At 55.5% G+C, this 13,430-nt stretch overlaps 1 protein-coding gene across 2 annotated transcripts in view; it reads right to left on the bottom strand.

Annotated features, from left to right (window-relative positions):
- Window positions 1-1,250: 1,250 nt before the first annotated feature.
- Window positions 1,251-13,430, bottom strand: part of ITGA11 (integrin subunit alpha 11) — a 130,030-nt gene continuing 117,850 nt past the window's right edge. For both annotated transcript variants that reach the window (XM_043919816.1, XM_043919817.1), the window contains exons 23-30: window positions 12,312-12,401; window positions 11,434-11,524; window positions 9,863-9,976; window positions 9,580-9,666; window positions 7,723-7,833; window positions 7,532-7,627; window positions 3,295-3,408; window positions 1,251-2,622 (exon numbers count right to left, since the gene is read on the bottom strand). In XM_043919816.1, the coding sequence (XP_043775751.1) occupies window positions 2,551-2,622; window positions 3,295-3,408; window positions 7,532-7,627; window positions 7,723-7,833; window positions 9,580-9,666; window positions 9,863-9,976; window positions 11,434-11,524; window positions 12,312-12,401 (775 nt within the window). In that variant the 3' untranslated portion in view covers window positions 1,251-2,550. The remainder of the gene's footprint in view (window positions 2,623-3,294; window positions 3,409-7,531; window positions 7,628-7,722; window positions 7,834-9,579; window positions 9,667-9,862; window positions 9,977-11,433; window positions 11,525-12,311; window positions 12,402-13,430) is intronic.

Genomic DNA, 13,430 nt, shown 5'->3' with positions numbered 1-13,430 from the left:
GCTCTCAGGTGATTCTATTGTGCAGTCGGGCTTGAGAAACACTGCTCTAGCATGAGCTTTGCTCCCTGTAAAGTATATCTTCTCTGCTTGTCCCACCAGCACTCTTAAGGCCAGTCGTACCTTAAGATACTTATACCCCACAGCAAATAATTTCAGAAAGAGAGAACTGCTAAGACAGAGAAGACGAGAGCAACACAGTGTGAGGGCCGAAGGCCCCGCAGGTTCAGACAAGTCTCCCACTTTTTCTACCTTTTGACCCTTTAGTTGTTCTTTGCCTCAGGTAGGGGAGGGCATGGAGGGACTGTGACACCCCAGAGATAAAGGTGGCCTCTGAGTCCAGAGGTTGCAATTCAGTGACTTCTGGGCTGCATCTGACCTATAGATACATTGTGTGGCCTGTGGTGTGACAGCACAAGGCAGATTTTAAAAATGAATGCCAGTTTCTAAAGGGTTTCATATGAAAGCATTCTCAGTCAACGGTATTCTCCAGTAGACTTGCTACCAGATCAAACAATGCACTTTTGGGTGTGGGGTCATATTCCACTTATGAGGGTGATGACTCAAATGAAATATCATTTTTAAATGCTACCTTCTGATTTTGGTTTCACTGTTTAAGAGAAAAGTATCCCCATGACGAGTCAGAAGTGACTGCATATCAATTCCTTCTACTTCTTCAGTTCAAACTCTTCTAAGGCTGGGTGAGAATGATAGTGTGGCTTGAGGGACAGCAGTCCTGGAATTAGTCTGGAATTTGCTGTGGAACCGGGGGCTCTCTCTTAATTTCTCTGGTTCTGAGTGTCCTCCTCTATGGGGGAAAGGGACCAAATAATTTTGAGGTCCTACTGTTTCTTGGGATTCCAGTGGCATGAGACCATCATGGAGACAACTAAGTTTAAGAGTCGCCTGTGGGTAAAGGTGAAGAAACCAGAAGTCAGGGTCTGAAAATCGGCACTGAGATGTCAGCCTAGGGAAATCTGGGAGAAAAAGAGAAGGAACGAAGGGGTAGAAGCTCCAGTGATACGTGTTTTCAGCCATCTACACTGGCTAAAGAAGGAACAGTGGGCGTGGGAGGGAGGGAGTACCCATCACTGAGATGTCCATCCCAGACCAGGTGGCCCTGGCAGGGGGTGTTGTAGGGAGCAAGGAGTGGACATGCCCCTTCCTGATAGGGAGCCCCTCATCCACCTCCCGTCATCAGAGCGTGGCTCACTAGGACATGTTCTACCCACAAAAGGATGGCAGCCTCTTGGTTGTTTTTAAACACTGTATTTTTAAAATTTTTTAAAAAATATTTACGACAGTAAAGGTCGTACTGTGTGTCAGGGGACAGATGCCTTTGATGGATCCCCTTTCATTCCTACCTCAAAACCAGGTCAAGGCATAAATTATTCGGCTGGGCACCAGGCGTGCCTCTTGTCCTCGGGGCACCATCATTGGTGGTTCCACTTGTCCCAGGGGCTGGCCGATCAGATATTTGCCACCAAGGTTGCACAGGCTCCGGAGGTCCCTGCACTGGCTTTATCCAGTACGTTCCATGGAGAACCCCTCAGCACTGGTCCAGCCCTTCTCCCGGGCACGGGTGATGGGTGAGCAGAAGGGAGGAACTGGAGGTGGGGATGGTGGTGGGGTGTGTGTGTGTGTGTGTGTGTTTGTGTGTGTAGGGGCAGGGTGATGTGGGGAGGGTGAGGGTGTGTGTGTAGGGAGGGGGTGATGCAGGGAGGGCCCCCCACCCCTGCCCCCAGCCTGCAGCCATTGCCTCAGGACAGGCTGTGGGGAAGGTGAAGTGAGAACTGGAGGACTGCGCCAGGCGCCCAGGGACAACGAAAGCAGCGGGAGGGGCGGCAGCTGCAGGCCCGGGGCTGCTGTGAGCACCGCGGGAGGGGGTGTGGGTGTCAGCCAGGTGAACGCAGGTGGGGGTTGGGGAAGAGCCCACCCGCACCCCCCTCTCGGTTCTCCTAGGTCCCAGCTGCCTGTCCATCACAGTCTCTGCCTCCCAGAGTCTGTCTTCATCCTGGCCAGCAGCTGTCACCACGGGGGCCCTCACTCAGGGGGCACTCCAGGGACCTATCTCCGGCTAGGAAGGGGTGAGGTGACTCGGGAGCTGTGGGCAGCGTAGGGGTGGGGGACAGCAAGGATACAGATCCGCTGCCCCCTGCAGCTACAGGTCCGGAGAAGGCAGAGTGCGTTTGCGTTTGTAGTCTCCTCTCCAGGTTTCTTCTGAGGATGGGGTGATGACGACTTCCTAGCACCTTAGTGGTGGGGTGGCAATGCCCCTGCACAGCCTGGGGGTGACTTTGGGGTGTACCTTGGGGGAGGGTCCCTTTAAGTCCCTAGGGATCTGTGTTGGAGGTGCTGCGGCTCCCAGTAGGACAGTCCCTCTGAAAACTGACTCGAGTTCCTTTCAGAGGGAGCGGACTCGGTCTTTCAGGAGATGAGGTCAAGTGCAAAGTGAGCTGGAGTCCTCTCCGCCCCAGCTCGGTGGGCTCCGGGCCTGCACACTGCCTGGGCCCGCATCCCGGCCCCCATCCACTCACGGCCTCCTCAGGAGCCTCACTCCAGCACTTTGGGGGCAGGGTCCAGGCCGGGCTCCCTCCTGCGCTTGGCACTTTTGAAGAAGCCAAGCTGTGGGGAGGCAAAGGGAGGGATGTCAGGGATGGGCAGGTGGACAAGGCCTGTCTCCCGCCCTCTGCTCACTCTCCTGGGGCTTCTTTCCTCAGAGGCATTCCCTGAATGCCTCCCCTGCTCAGGCTGAGTACCCCCCACCAGCTGCCAGGCGGCGCAAGGGGCCTCTTCATTGGTGACACGGAGGCTGGAACCAAGCTGATGGAGCCTATGCCCAGAGGCAAGTAGTCGTGCTGTTTGACGCTGCCCGAGTCACTACCCCTCTCTGGGCACCCCCTCACCTGATCTCGAATAGGAGGAGGTTGAGACCGGGGCTTCTTAACCTGAGGCTCAGAGACAGAGAAAGGCTTCTAAGGGATTTCTTCACAGCCTGACTTTAGATTGGAGAAATTCTGTGGTTGTGTGTGCTTGCTTTTTTTTCTGATCAGAGGAAGGCTGGCTTTCATCAGGGACCCAGAAGGGGACCCACAAAAGGGCTGGAGCCACAGGTTGAGTGCCCTCTGGTGGCCCATCTGCCTGCTGTGGTGAGGAGCTGGCGCGTTCTGGGGAGGAGGCTGGGCGGGCCCCCACTCCCATGAGGAGGAGCACGTGGGCACCGGCCACACAGCTCAAAGGCTGGGGCCCCAGGCCAGGACAGCCAGGGTGCTGCGCCCCCCACCTCAGGGCCCTCACCTTCCAGAGCGCCAGGACCAGCAGGGCCAGCAGCAGGAGGCCCCCCAGGGTGCTGCCCACGATGATCCAGATGGGGATCTGCGAGTCTTCTTGCTTGGAGATCTCAAACGTGATCTGCAAGGGGAGCGGCGGGGCCGTGTCAATAGCACTGCTCTCCTGGGGCCCCGGGTGGGCGGAAGCCTGGGGCAGGAAGGAGGGCAGGAGACAGCCGGCCGCTGGCGGGAGAGCTGTGGCCCCCTCCCCAGGAGGAGGCTGCAGGCATGGGCGGCACGCGGCCTGCTGAGCGGCCTCAGAGCGCCCTGTCCAGCATGGGGGACCCCCGACCTAAGTGGCCGGGCGATCCCACCTTCTCTTTGAGATGCTTCCTGCTTTGGTTTGGGCCACTTCTCTGCCTGGATCCTCCTCCTTCTACCCGGGCTCCTGTTTCTTGCTTCGTTTCCCGCTGCTTCCTAAATGTTGTTCCCATGGCTCTGTCCTTGGACATCTTTTTTAAAGTATTTTTTATTGGAGTATAGTTGCTTTACAGTCTTGTGTGAGTTTCTGCTCTACAGCAGAGTGAATCAGCTAAATGTGTACATATGTCCCCTCTTTTTTGGATTTCCTCCCCATTTAGGTCAGCACAGAGCATTGAGTAGAGCTTGTGCTACACCACAGCTTCTCCTTAGTTATCTATTTTATACACAGTATCCACAGTACGTATATGTCAATTCCAATCTCCCAATTCATCCCATCCCGCTCTCCATGGACCTCCTCTCTATCTCCAGTCACTCCGTGACTCCCCCTCAGAGCTGCCTGGTGAAGTAGGTGCAGTGGGCACAGTGCCAAGGGCCCGCAGTGCTTTTGAAGGCTCAGACAGTAAAGAATCTGCCTGCAATGCAGGAGACCCAGGTTCAGTCCCTGGGTCAGGAAGATCCCCTGGAGAAGGGAATGGCAACCACTCCAGAATTCTTGCCTGGAGAATTGCATGGACAGAGGAGCCTGGCGGGCTACAGTCCATGGGGTCACAAAGAGTTGGACATGACTGAGTGACTAACTCACAGTGCTTTTAGGGGCCCACAAAAATGTTCTAATTTCCTTTAAAGTTAGAATAAAAAAAGAATATAATCTTGCCTGGATTTTATTTGTCTTTATACAGACCGAGTCATAAAATAATTTTTTTTTCCCTCTGTTTTTGGAGAAAAGCCCTGACACAGTTCTGGGGAAGGCCATAACCATCTCTATGCCAGCTGATGCACTCATGTTTCTACCTTCTACCTGGACTCTCCACTGCACTTTTTTAAAACTATTTTTGTTTGTTTTTGTTTTTAGGCCATGCCACACAAGCTATAGTCCATAGGATCGCAAGAGTCAGACACGACTTAGCAACTAAACCACCACCACCACACAGCCTATTGGATCTTAGTTCCCTGATCAGGGATCAAACCTAGGCCCCCTGCATTAGGAGCTTGGGCTCTTAACTACCGGGCCAGCAGGGAAGACCTCCCACTGCATTCCTGACTCACATCCGGTGATCCACGCGGCCCACCTGGTACCTTTAACAGCAGGTCCTCACACAAATTCCTCATCTCACTCATTAGTCTGTTCCTGGCAGCCAGAGGAGGCAGGGGATGTATGCTCTGCCCTGCTGGGTTCCCCAGGTTTCCCATCTCACTCAGGGTGAGAATTAGAGTCCTCGTCCCGGCCTGCAAGGCCCTGCACCCTCTGGCCCTTTTAATCTCTCCAGCCTCATCTCCTGCTCTGTCCCTTGCTCTTAACTCCACCACCTGGCCACCGAGACGCCCAGCACTACGCCTGCTGCTGGGACTTTGAGCTCTGTTCCTTCTGCTGGCGGGGCTCTGCCACAAGACACCACTGTGTTCCCCCACCGCTGTGTTCCCCCCACCGCTGTGTCCCCCCACCGCTGTGTCCCCCCACCGCTGTGTTCCCCCCACCGCTGTGTTCCCCCACCTCTGTGTTCCCCCCACCGCTGTGTTCCCCCACCGCTGTGTTCCCCCACCGCTGTGTTCCCCCCACCGCTGTGTTCCCCCACCGCTGTGTTCCCCCACCGCTGTGTTCCCCCACCGCTGTGTTCCCCCCACCGCTGTGTCCCCCCACCGTTGTGTTCCCCCCACCGCTGTGTCCCCCCACTGCTGTGTTCCCCCCACCGCTGTGTCCCCCCACCGCTGTGTCCCCCCACCGCTGTGTTCCCCCACCGCTGTGTTCCCCCACCGCTGTGTTCCCCCCCCCGCTGTGTTCCCCCACAGCTGTGTTCCCCCACCTCTGTGTTCCCCCACCTGTGTTCCCCCACCTCTGTGTTCCCCCCACAGCTGTGTTCCCCCACAGCTGTGTTCCCCCCACTGCTGTGTTCCCCCACCGCTGTGTCCCCCCACCGCTGTGTTCCCCCACCGCTGTGTTCCTCCACTGTGTTCTCTGTCCCTCTATGGAATCGGCTTCCCCCAGGCTTACTGTATAAAACAGCACCTCCTCCTCTCCACCGTTATGCAGCTGCGTTTTTCTGGGCAGAGCTTATCACCACTGACACCGCACTCGTGTTCACTGCCTCGTCCCCCACCCCAGTCCAGTCAGCCCCAGGGAGAGCAGGGTTATCTGCTTTGCTGCTGCTCTGTCCTCAGTGTGTGGGACAGGGCCTGCACATAGCAGGAGCTCATTCACCTCGCTGAAAGCCTGAATGAGTGCACCCCTCGACAGCACGGCAGCAGAGCCCAGCTTGGCCACGGACTGTTCAACAGGAAAGCCCGCTCCCCTCTGCCCTCCCTTACACAGCCTCCGTTTCCATATCTGCAAAGTGACCATGGGGACGTCCCTCACAGAGCCACGCGTGGTGAGCAGGGAACGTGGCACCTAGTCAGGGCTCCACGGACAGCAGGTCCCTTCTAGCTTTTTCCATCCTTGAAGGCTGGCACCTGGCTCTGCCTTCCCACACTGGCACCTTGCACAGAGCCAAGCCACCAGGGGCTTAAGTTTGGGGTGACTGGGTTTCTAAGAGAAGTGAGGCATCCAGAGAGTATAAGAGGGGCTTCGGGGGGTGAGGGGTGGGAGTGGAAGGAGAAATCACAAACTAGTAATTGACAAATGAACCGGTGTGGAGAGTGGGGTTGTTAAGTGTGTGGTGTCTGCACCACACTCCTCACTTGATTGCCTGGGAAATTCCCGCATGTCTCCCAAGATTCAGATCAAGTGGACTGTCTCCAGAAAGCCTTCCCTGGACACGCCCTGCTCTGACCTGGGCTCACCCTCAGACTGCACCCACACTTCGCTGTCCTCGTTAATCTGTGGTGGGGGCTGAGTCACAGGAGGAAAACCTGACGAACGCTGGAGGAGGAACAAGAAAAACTGCTCCCGGGGTGTTTGCCCTGAGTGCCGCTCCTGGGCTTCTGCCCCTGCGCCCTCGCTGCCTGGCACACCCCCACACTGTTTGGCATCGACGTTGGTGACTTGTTAAGGTCTGGCTTCCTGACCTGGTGTATTTTGCTCTCCAGCATCTCCTGGGACGGGGCTGGGGATTCACGGGGCACCTGGGATAGAAGGCTCACCCGGAGCCCAGAGCACAGTTTGGGGATGTGGCCAGCGGAGGGCAGTAGCGTCCCACGCCCGAGATGCCCAGCTCCTTCCGGAGCACCCACCTTCATTTCAAGACCCAATTTCTCATTTTCCCGGGAGCACCGCCTGGATCTTCTCTCCTTTCCTGGACCCTGATTCAAGCCAGTCTGATCTATAACAGTCTGGCTTTACTCAATTAAAAAAGAGTCCCAATACAGAGACTGCTCCCACCCCTTGGTCTTCACAGTTTCAGTTTGCAACAGCCTTCATTCATTAGATCTGCGGTGTGGACGGATGAGAAGGGGAGGACTGGCTGGCCATTCTAGGCTACCAGTTTGCCAAGACCCAGCCTCGCTGCCCCGAGGCAGGAGGCAGGCAGCCTGGGCAGCGCTTCTGCTCCCTCCAGTGTAAAACACACAGGTGTCCCTCCTTCCTCCGCCTCCGGGGAGCTTGGTGACTGCCCCCCCCCCCCCAGTACAGGGTGATGAATGCCTATTTCTGGTCCCCTCTTCCCCACTTTTGTCCCAATGGCCTCTTTGTCTCTCTCTGTTTCCCCTCTCCTCTGATGCTGCAGACTGCCGGCAGGCCTGTCCATCTCTCTCCTGCAGGGGGAGTAGGGAAACTTGAAAGGGAAGTGATGGCCCTTCCCCAAGCTGGCCTGGCATGAGCCCAGGTCTGCAGGGTTCCGAGTGCTCACCTGGCGGCTGGGATCCTCCTCGCGGAAGATGAACGGGCTGTGGAACTGCCTCTGCAAGGCGGCGTGGACCGTGATTCTCATGAGCTTGTACTTGAGCTGTGTAATCAGAGGCCTTGTCAGGAGCTGGCCCCTCCCCTGGAGAGACTCCCTAGCACCCATCTCCTCCAGCCTGGCCCTGGAGCTCTACTTACTGCTTTTAAGGACCTCAACCACAGGTTCCCCAGCAGATGGAAATTGATTTCCTGGTTGGGGTTCAGCCTCACGTTGCAGTTGATGGAGACTACATCAGAGTTGCTGTGATTCTGAAAGAGGAGGGTCTCTGGGTGAGCATGGGCTTGGCCACCAGAGAAATGGCTCAGCCGCCCAGCTTGACCAAGTGGGGTTTTGTGCCCGGGGAAGGGTGACAGAGGACAGGGGACAAGGACGGAGGTGAGGGTGGAGGACACAGGGGCTGGGGCTGCCGGGGCTGGCTGGAGGACAAGGTAGGGATAGTATTAATATATCTGATGCTCCAGTTGAAGTTGTGCGTTACTGGATGTATTCCAGGAACAGAACTTTAGGTCAACATTAGAGAGCCTATAAATGTCATCCCCCTACAAACACATTAAAGGGAAAGTGATACATTACTTTAACAGATGCAGAAAAAGCATTTTATAAAATCCAACTTCTGTTTGTGATAAAAAAAATACCAGGGAACTTCCTGAATCTGAATAAGGGTGCTTATTAAAAAAAAAAAGAAAAACTACATCAAGTATTACATTTCACAATGAAAAACTAAAAATAATTCCTTTAAAAGCAGAATCAAGACAAGATGGTCATCATTTCTGTTTAGCATTGCCCTGGAGCTCCTAGCCAGAGCAATAAGAAAAACAATTTAAAAGGATTGAATGATAAAACTAAAACTATTATTACTTGCAGATGATACTATCCTAATAGAAAACCCAAACAAATCATCAAATAATTAGGATTTATTAGGTTAGACTCACTTGTGTGGCTCCCTTGCAACCACCTCACTCCACCCAAGTTTGTCTTCAGTACAGTTCACTACACTCCAAAGATGCTTTGTTTGGGGAAATCAAATGAAAACAGCGAAGATTTTTATTTGGGTAAGGAATCACGAAAGCATACTCAGAAATCGGTGTGTGGGGCTGAGGTGGCCCCGGGAACGGAAACCTGGAAATTAGCAGGCATCCTGAGAGGACTGGGAGGTTGAAATTGGGCTGCCTTCCATTGCAGGCTTCCCAGAGGGCGCTAAAGGTAAAGACTCCGCCTGCCGATGCACAAGACGCAAGAGTCGAGTGTTTGATCCCTGGGTCAGGAAGATCCCTTGCAGAAGGAAATGACAACCCGCTCTAGTATCCTTGCCTGGAAAATTCTGTGGACAGAGGAGCCTGGAGGGCTACAGTTCATGGGGTTGCAAAGAGTCGGACATGACTGATCTACTGAGCACAGTCTTTTATCTCTGGGGACAGGGAGGCCCCGGCTAATACCGTCTGTGTTTCCAGCACAAGCCTCGTGGGGTCTGGCCTCTGTTATGCTGTTCCATCTTGGCTCCTTCCTCCTCCCTCTGCTTGTCCATATCCTACTAGCCCTTTTAGGTACAGGGGCAAGTCCATGATCTCTGTTCCACTTTTTAATTTGGTTGCACTGGGTCTTAGTTATGGCACACAGGATGCTGCAGCATGGAGGACCTTTTCAGCTGTGGCATGTGCGGTCTAGTTCCCTGACCGGGGATCGCATCTGGGCCCCCTGCATTTGCAATGCAGAATCTTAGCCACAGGACCACCCGGGAAGCCCCCCTGCTCCTCTTATTCAAGGTTGTCTGCTCCTCTGCCCCTCAATGCCTCTCCCAGCTTCCATCCCTGGCTTCTTTACACTCAACCCCATGAGATGTGAGCCCACTAAGGATACGAAGTATCTTTTCTGTTTCCTTTCAGTTCCAGGCTGGGACAGAGAGAGGCTCCACAAGCTCCTGTGGACAAACTACAGGCCGAGGAGCTCAGGCAGCCCCTCTCCTCCTCCCGGGGCTCCTGGCGTGGGACGCTCACCAGCTGTGGGGCCCGACTCAAGTCCTCCTCCGTCGGGGCATGGCGGTACTCCGTGCTGTTCCCCCAGATGTTACAGGACGTGTTCACCTGCAGGAGGAAACAGGCCGCCAGCCTCACACCAGCCCTGGCAGACTCAGCAGCCCGAGCCATCCTCTCTCCTCCTCTGCCCAGGGAAGGCCCGGCCGGCCCTGGGCCCGGGAGGAGGAGCTGAGGTCTGGGGACTCGAGGACACACCCGGGGTCTGTTTGTCCCCTCCCCACACCGGCCCCCCGGGCACGGGTACCTGGTCGGTGAGGAAGTCCCTCAGCAGCAGCAGCCGGTTGCCGCCCCTGGTGGCTATGGGAACGGTGATCTTCATCATCACCCCGTGGATGGGAAACAAGCCCAAGTTTTGGATCTGTGGCCAGAGCGGGGGAGGTGTCAGTACACCCAGCAGCGGCTGGGTGGTGGGGGACAAGGTCCACAGGGTGAGCCCCCCTCACCAGCCAGGCCTGAGAAACAAGTTCCTTCAGGCTCCCTGGCCCTTTCACTGTAGATGCTCTAAGGCTTTTCCAGACCTTGGCTGGGGGCCTCAGGGAGGAAACTGCATGAAAGGTGAAAGGGACGGGCTCCTGGAGGCTGAGGACTGCCACTGGGGGCCATGAGGCTGAGAGCAAGGGTTACTTCCCCCTTTCACCCTCGTTTGGCTATGGTGCTGGGTGCTGCCCTGGACAGAGGTCTGGGTGGAGATGGTGACAGCAACTCCTTTATTATGAGAGAGAATCATTAACGGATGTAATGATCACATCCAGATGCAGGATGTAAACAGCGTGCACATTCTAGCCGTGACACATTAAGTGTCAGTTCAGTTCAGTCACTCAGTTGTGTCTGACTCTTTGCGACCCCATGGACTGCAGCACACCAGGCCTCCCTGTCCATCACCAATTCCTGGAGTTCACTCAAACTCATGTCCATTGAGTCGGTGATGCCAGCCAACCACCTCATCACCTCATTCAGTGTCAGAGCCTCAGTGATTACAAGCAGGGTTTTGGAATCAGAAAGGCTGGACACATAACCCAGGGCTGCTGTCACAGATGAGCTGTGTGGCCTTGGGCAGGTTACTAAACCTCTCTTGGATGAGTCATCGAGGCATCTGTGTGTTTCTAGCTGTCTGCCTGATCCCGACTCTCGCCTAACAATTCAGGGCTGGGGAGATCATGGGGCAGAGACTCTTAAATGCCTCCTAATTTTCCTTCTCCCTTCTTCCTTAGTGACAGAAACCCAGACAAAAGGCACATTTCCTAGCCTCCTGTACAGCTGAATCACACTGTTCTGGACAATGAGGTAATTGGAGGTGTGAGGCAGTGCCAAAGAGGTTCCTCAGGGAGGGGTCTTGCATGCTTTTCTCCCCTTCCTTCTTCCTGAAATGAGGATGTGATGACTGGAGCTGCAGCCACCTTGGACTATGAGGTGAACTTGAGAGGTTGATAATCACATGTTGAGGATGGTGGAGTGGACACAAGGAGACCCAGTCCCAGAGGACTTTGTAAAGTTGTCAACTCTGGACTTTTTTTTAATGGGAGAGAATAAACCCCAGAGCATTATGTATATCATTGTTTTTTCATATTTAAAAAACTATAAGCAGATGCACCTAATCTTCACTGACACATCCTCCCAGTCTAGCCCTGTACTTTTCCAGATGAGGATTGAGAGGCTCAGAGAGGGGGAGGGACTTGCCTAAAGTCACACAGTGAAGGGGTGGCAGGGTTGAGGCTGAAATCTAGGCACTGGCAATGCTTTCAGATTCCTTCCCTCCCAAACGGGGGTTCTCAGCTCCTGTCTTTCGCTGTCTGCCTGGCTGCCCTCCAGCCTAACCTTGAAAACGCAGTGGAAGGGAGGCCCAGTGCCGTGGTATCTCTCCAGGGAGCTGTTGGACTTGACCTCGTAGTGGCTCAGGCTGCTGCTCCTGCAGGGACAGAGGACGGGGACGCTGCGAGCTCAGTCATGTTGGCGAGACGGATAAACGAATGAAAGAAGGTGTGGGCATGCTCCCACCTCCCCCAGACCACAGCAAACAGGCTTCCTCCTGTGTCCATTGGGAGGGCTGTGTTGGGAAGTCTTCTGAGGCTCAGCAGGAGTAAACACTGAGATCAGTTAGCAATGTCTGCTGGTGTGTGGGATGGGCATGAATCAGAAGAGCCAGTTCTCTGCCATCCCAGTCCCTGCCTCTGGCCCAGGGGCATGGCCTCTTTCGATCATGAACTGTGCACCGTTCCAGCCTCTAGTGTTGGCTGAAGGAAGGCCAGAGCTTTCTGTTTGCTGTTACTTCCTGACTTCTCCACCTACCTGGGAGCTCTGGGAGGTGGAGGGGGGCAGACTGGGGGCCAGGGGCAGACTGAGGGAGGGGGTGGTGGGAGCAGTCTGCCCTGGGGGAGGAGCATTTTCTCACTGATACTGTTTAGAACTGCCAGTGGGAGGTGGTAGTGAAATGCAGATGGACTTTTTAGCAAGTTCTGTTACAGTTTTGACTTCTCTGCTGAGCAGGTCCCCACTTGCAGTCTCTCCTGGGTGGACACCGCCCGCGGCCCCAGCCTTCGGGGTGCCCCCTGCGGGGAGCTCCCTGGGGACCAAGTCTGTGCCTCCTCCTCTAGTGGACACCGCCTCCCCTTCATGGACGGGGCGCTGCACTCCTCGGGACACACTTGGCCGCATCTCCGAGCACCTCGGCACAGGGGCCCCGGGGCCCAGCCCACCTGGTGAACAGGACGTCGGCCTCGTACTTGAGGTGGAGGCGCAGAAGGGCCGCGTTGTCTTCCTTGGTGCTCTCCTCCTCATCGCTGTCACTGTAAGGAGAGCCGGCAGCGCCTGCAGCTCCACTCAGCCCCAGCACCCCGACTGGCTCAGGGCGGCTGGGGGGGTCCAAGCCAGGCTGAGAAGGAGCCTCCCAGCTAGCCTAGGGCTGTGGCTCCAGAGAGGCCATCCCAGGGACGGGGTGGGGGGGGGACAACCATCAGAGGTGTCTCCCGGGAGGGGAAAGGCCGGGGAGGTGGGGGACCTGGACCTCAGCTTTGCCTGCCCTCTCTCTGGGCGCAGCACATCCGGGCTGGAGGCTGGGAGGACCGTGCCAGCTTGGTCCCAGCAGCCTGTGTCCCCTCTCATCTGTCAGCCAGGCAAGTCCTGTGCTGGGGGCCCCAGGGGTGGGGATGATGCTTGTGGGGCAAGGCTCTGCCCAGGGGAGGGGAGCAGCATGAGGAATTAATTCAAAGCAGAGCGTTTACTGACTGTGCAATTGACCTTTCTGAGGTACAGGTTGGGCAGCTCCCATGGGGTGGCTGAGGGGCTGTGGGCTGCCTTGAAAAGACTAGGGAGGCATTAGAGAGAGTTTTGTCAAATACGCTTCCCTTTACTTCTGAGCACCTCGAACCCCCGGGGCAGATCATTTTAGACATAGAGAGATGTAATCTCTGCTCATTAGGTACATGAAGTTGGATTTCCTTTGGAAGCTTTACCCCAGAGAGGTGCTTAGTTAGAAAAGGGAGTCTGACACGCATACACACCCGACTCACAAGTGCCCGCCAGCAGCCACACTGCCAAGGAGACTTCAGGCAAGGGTGTTCACTGCCTGTGAGAAGGGGCTCTTTGCTTCGAGGGAGGCCTCAAGGTATCAACACATCTTCACCTCCTGGCAGGTGAGCATTCCACCAAAGTGCACAGATTGGCTAACGACACTGAGTGTGGATCACTAGCGCTTTGTGACTGCTGACTCGAGTGTGTGCTGGAATGTTGGTGCTGCTGGATTTATTTCCAGTGTGGAGAAGTTCTCAGGAGGGTTTATAAAGCCTTACAAAGCTAGAATCCCTTCCTGCCTTTGT

The sequence above is a fragment of the Cervus elaphus genome, chromosome 12, assembly GCF_910594005.1.
Source record: "Cervus elaphus chromosome 12, mCerEla1.1, whole genome shotgun sequence".
NCBI classification, from domain to species: Eukaryota; Metazoa; Chordata; class Mammalia; order Artiodactyla; family Cervidae; genus Cervus; species Cervus elaphus.
Note: the sequence above shows the minus strand (reverse complement) of the source record. Positions and strands in the feature narration are given on the sequence as shown.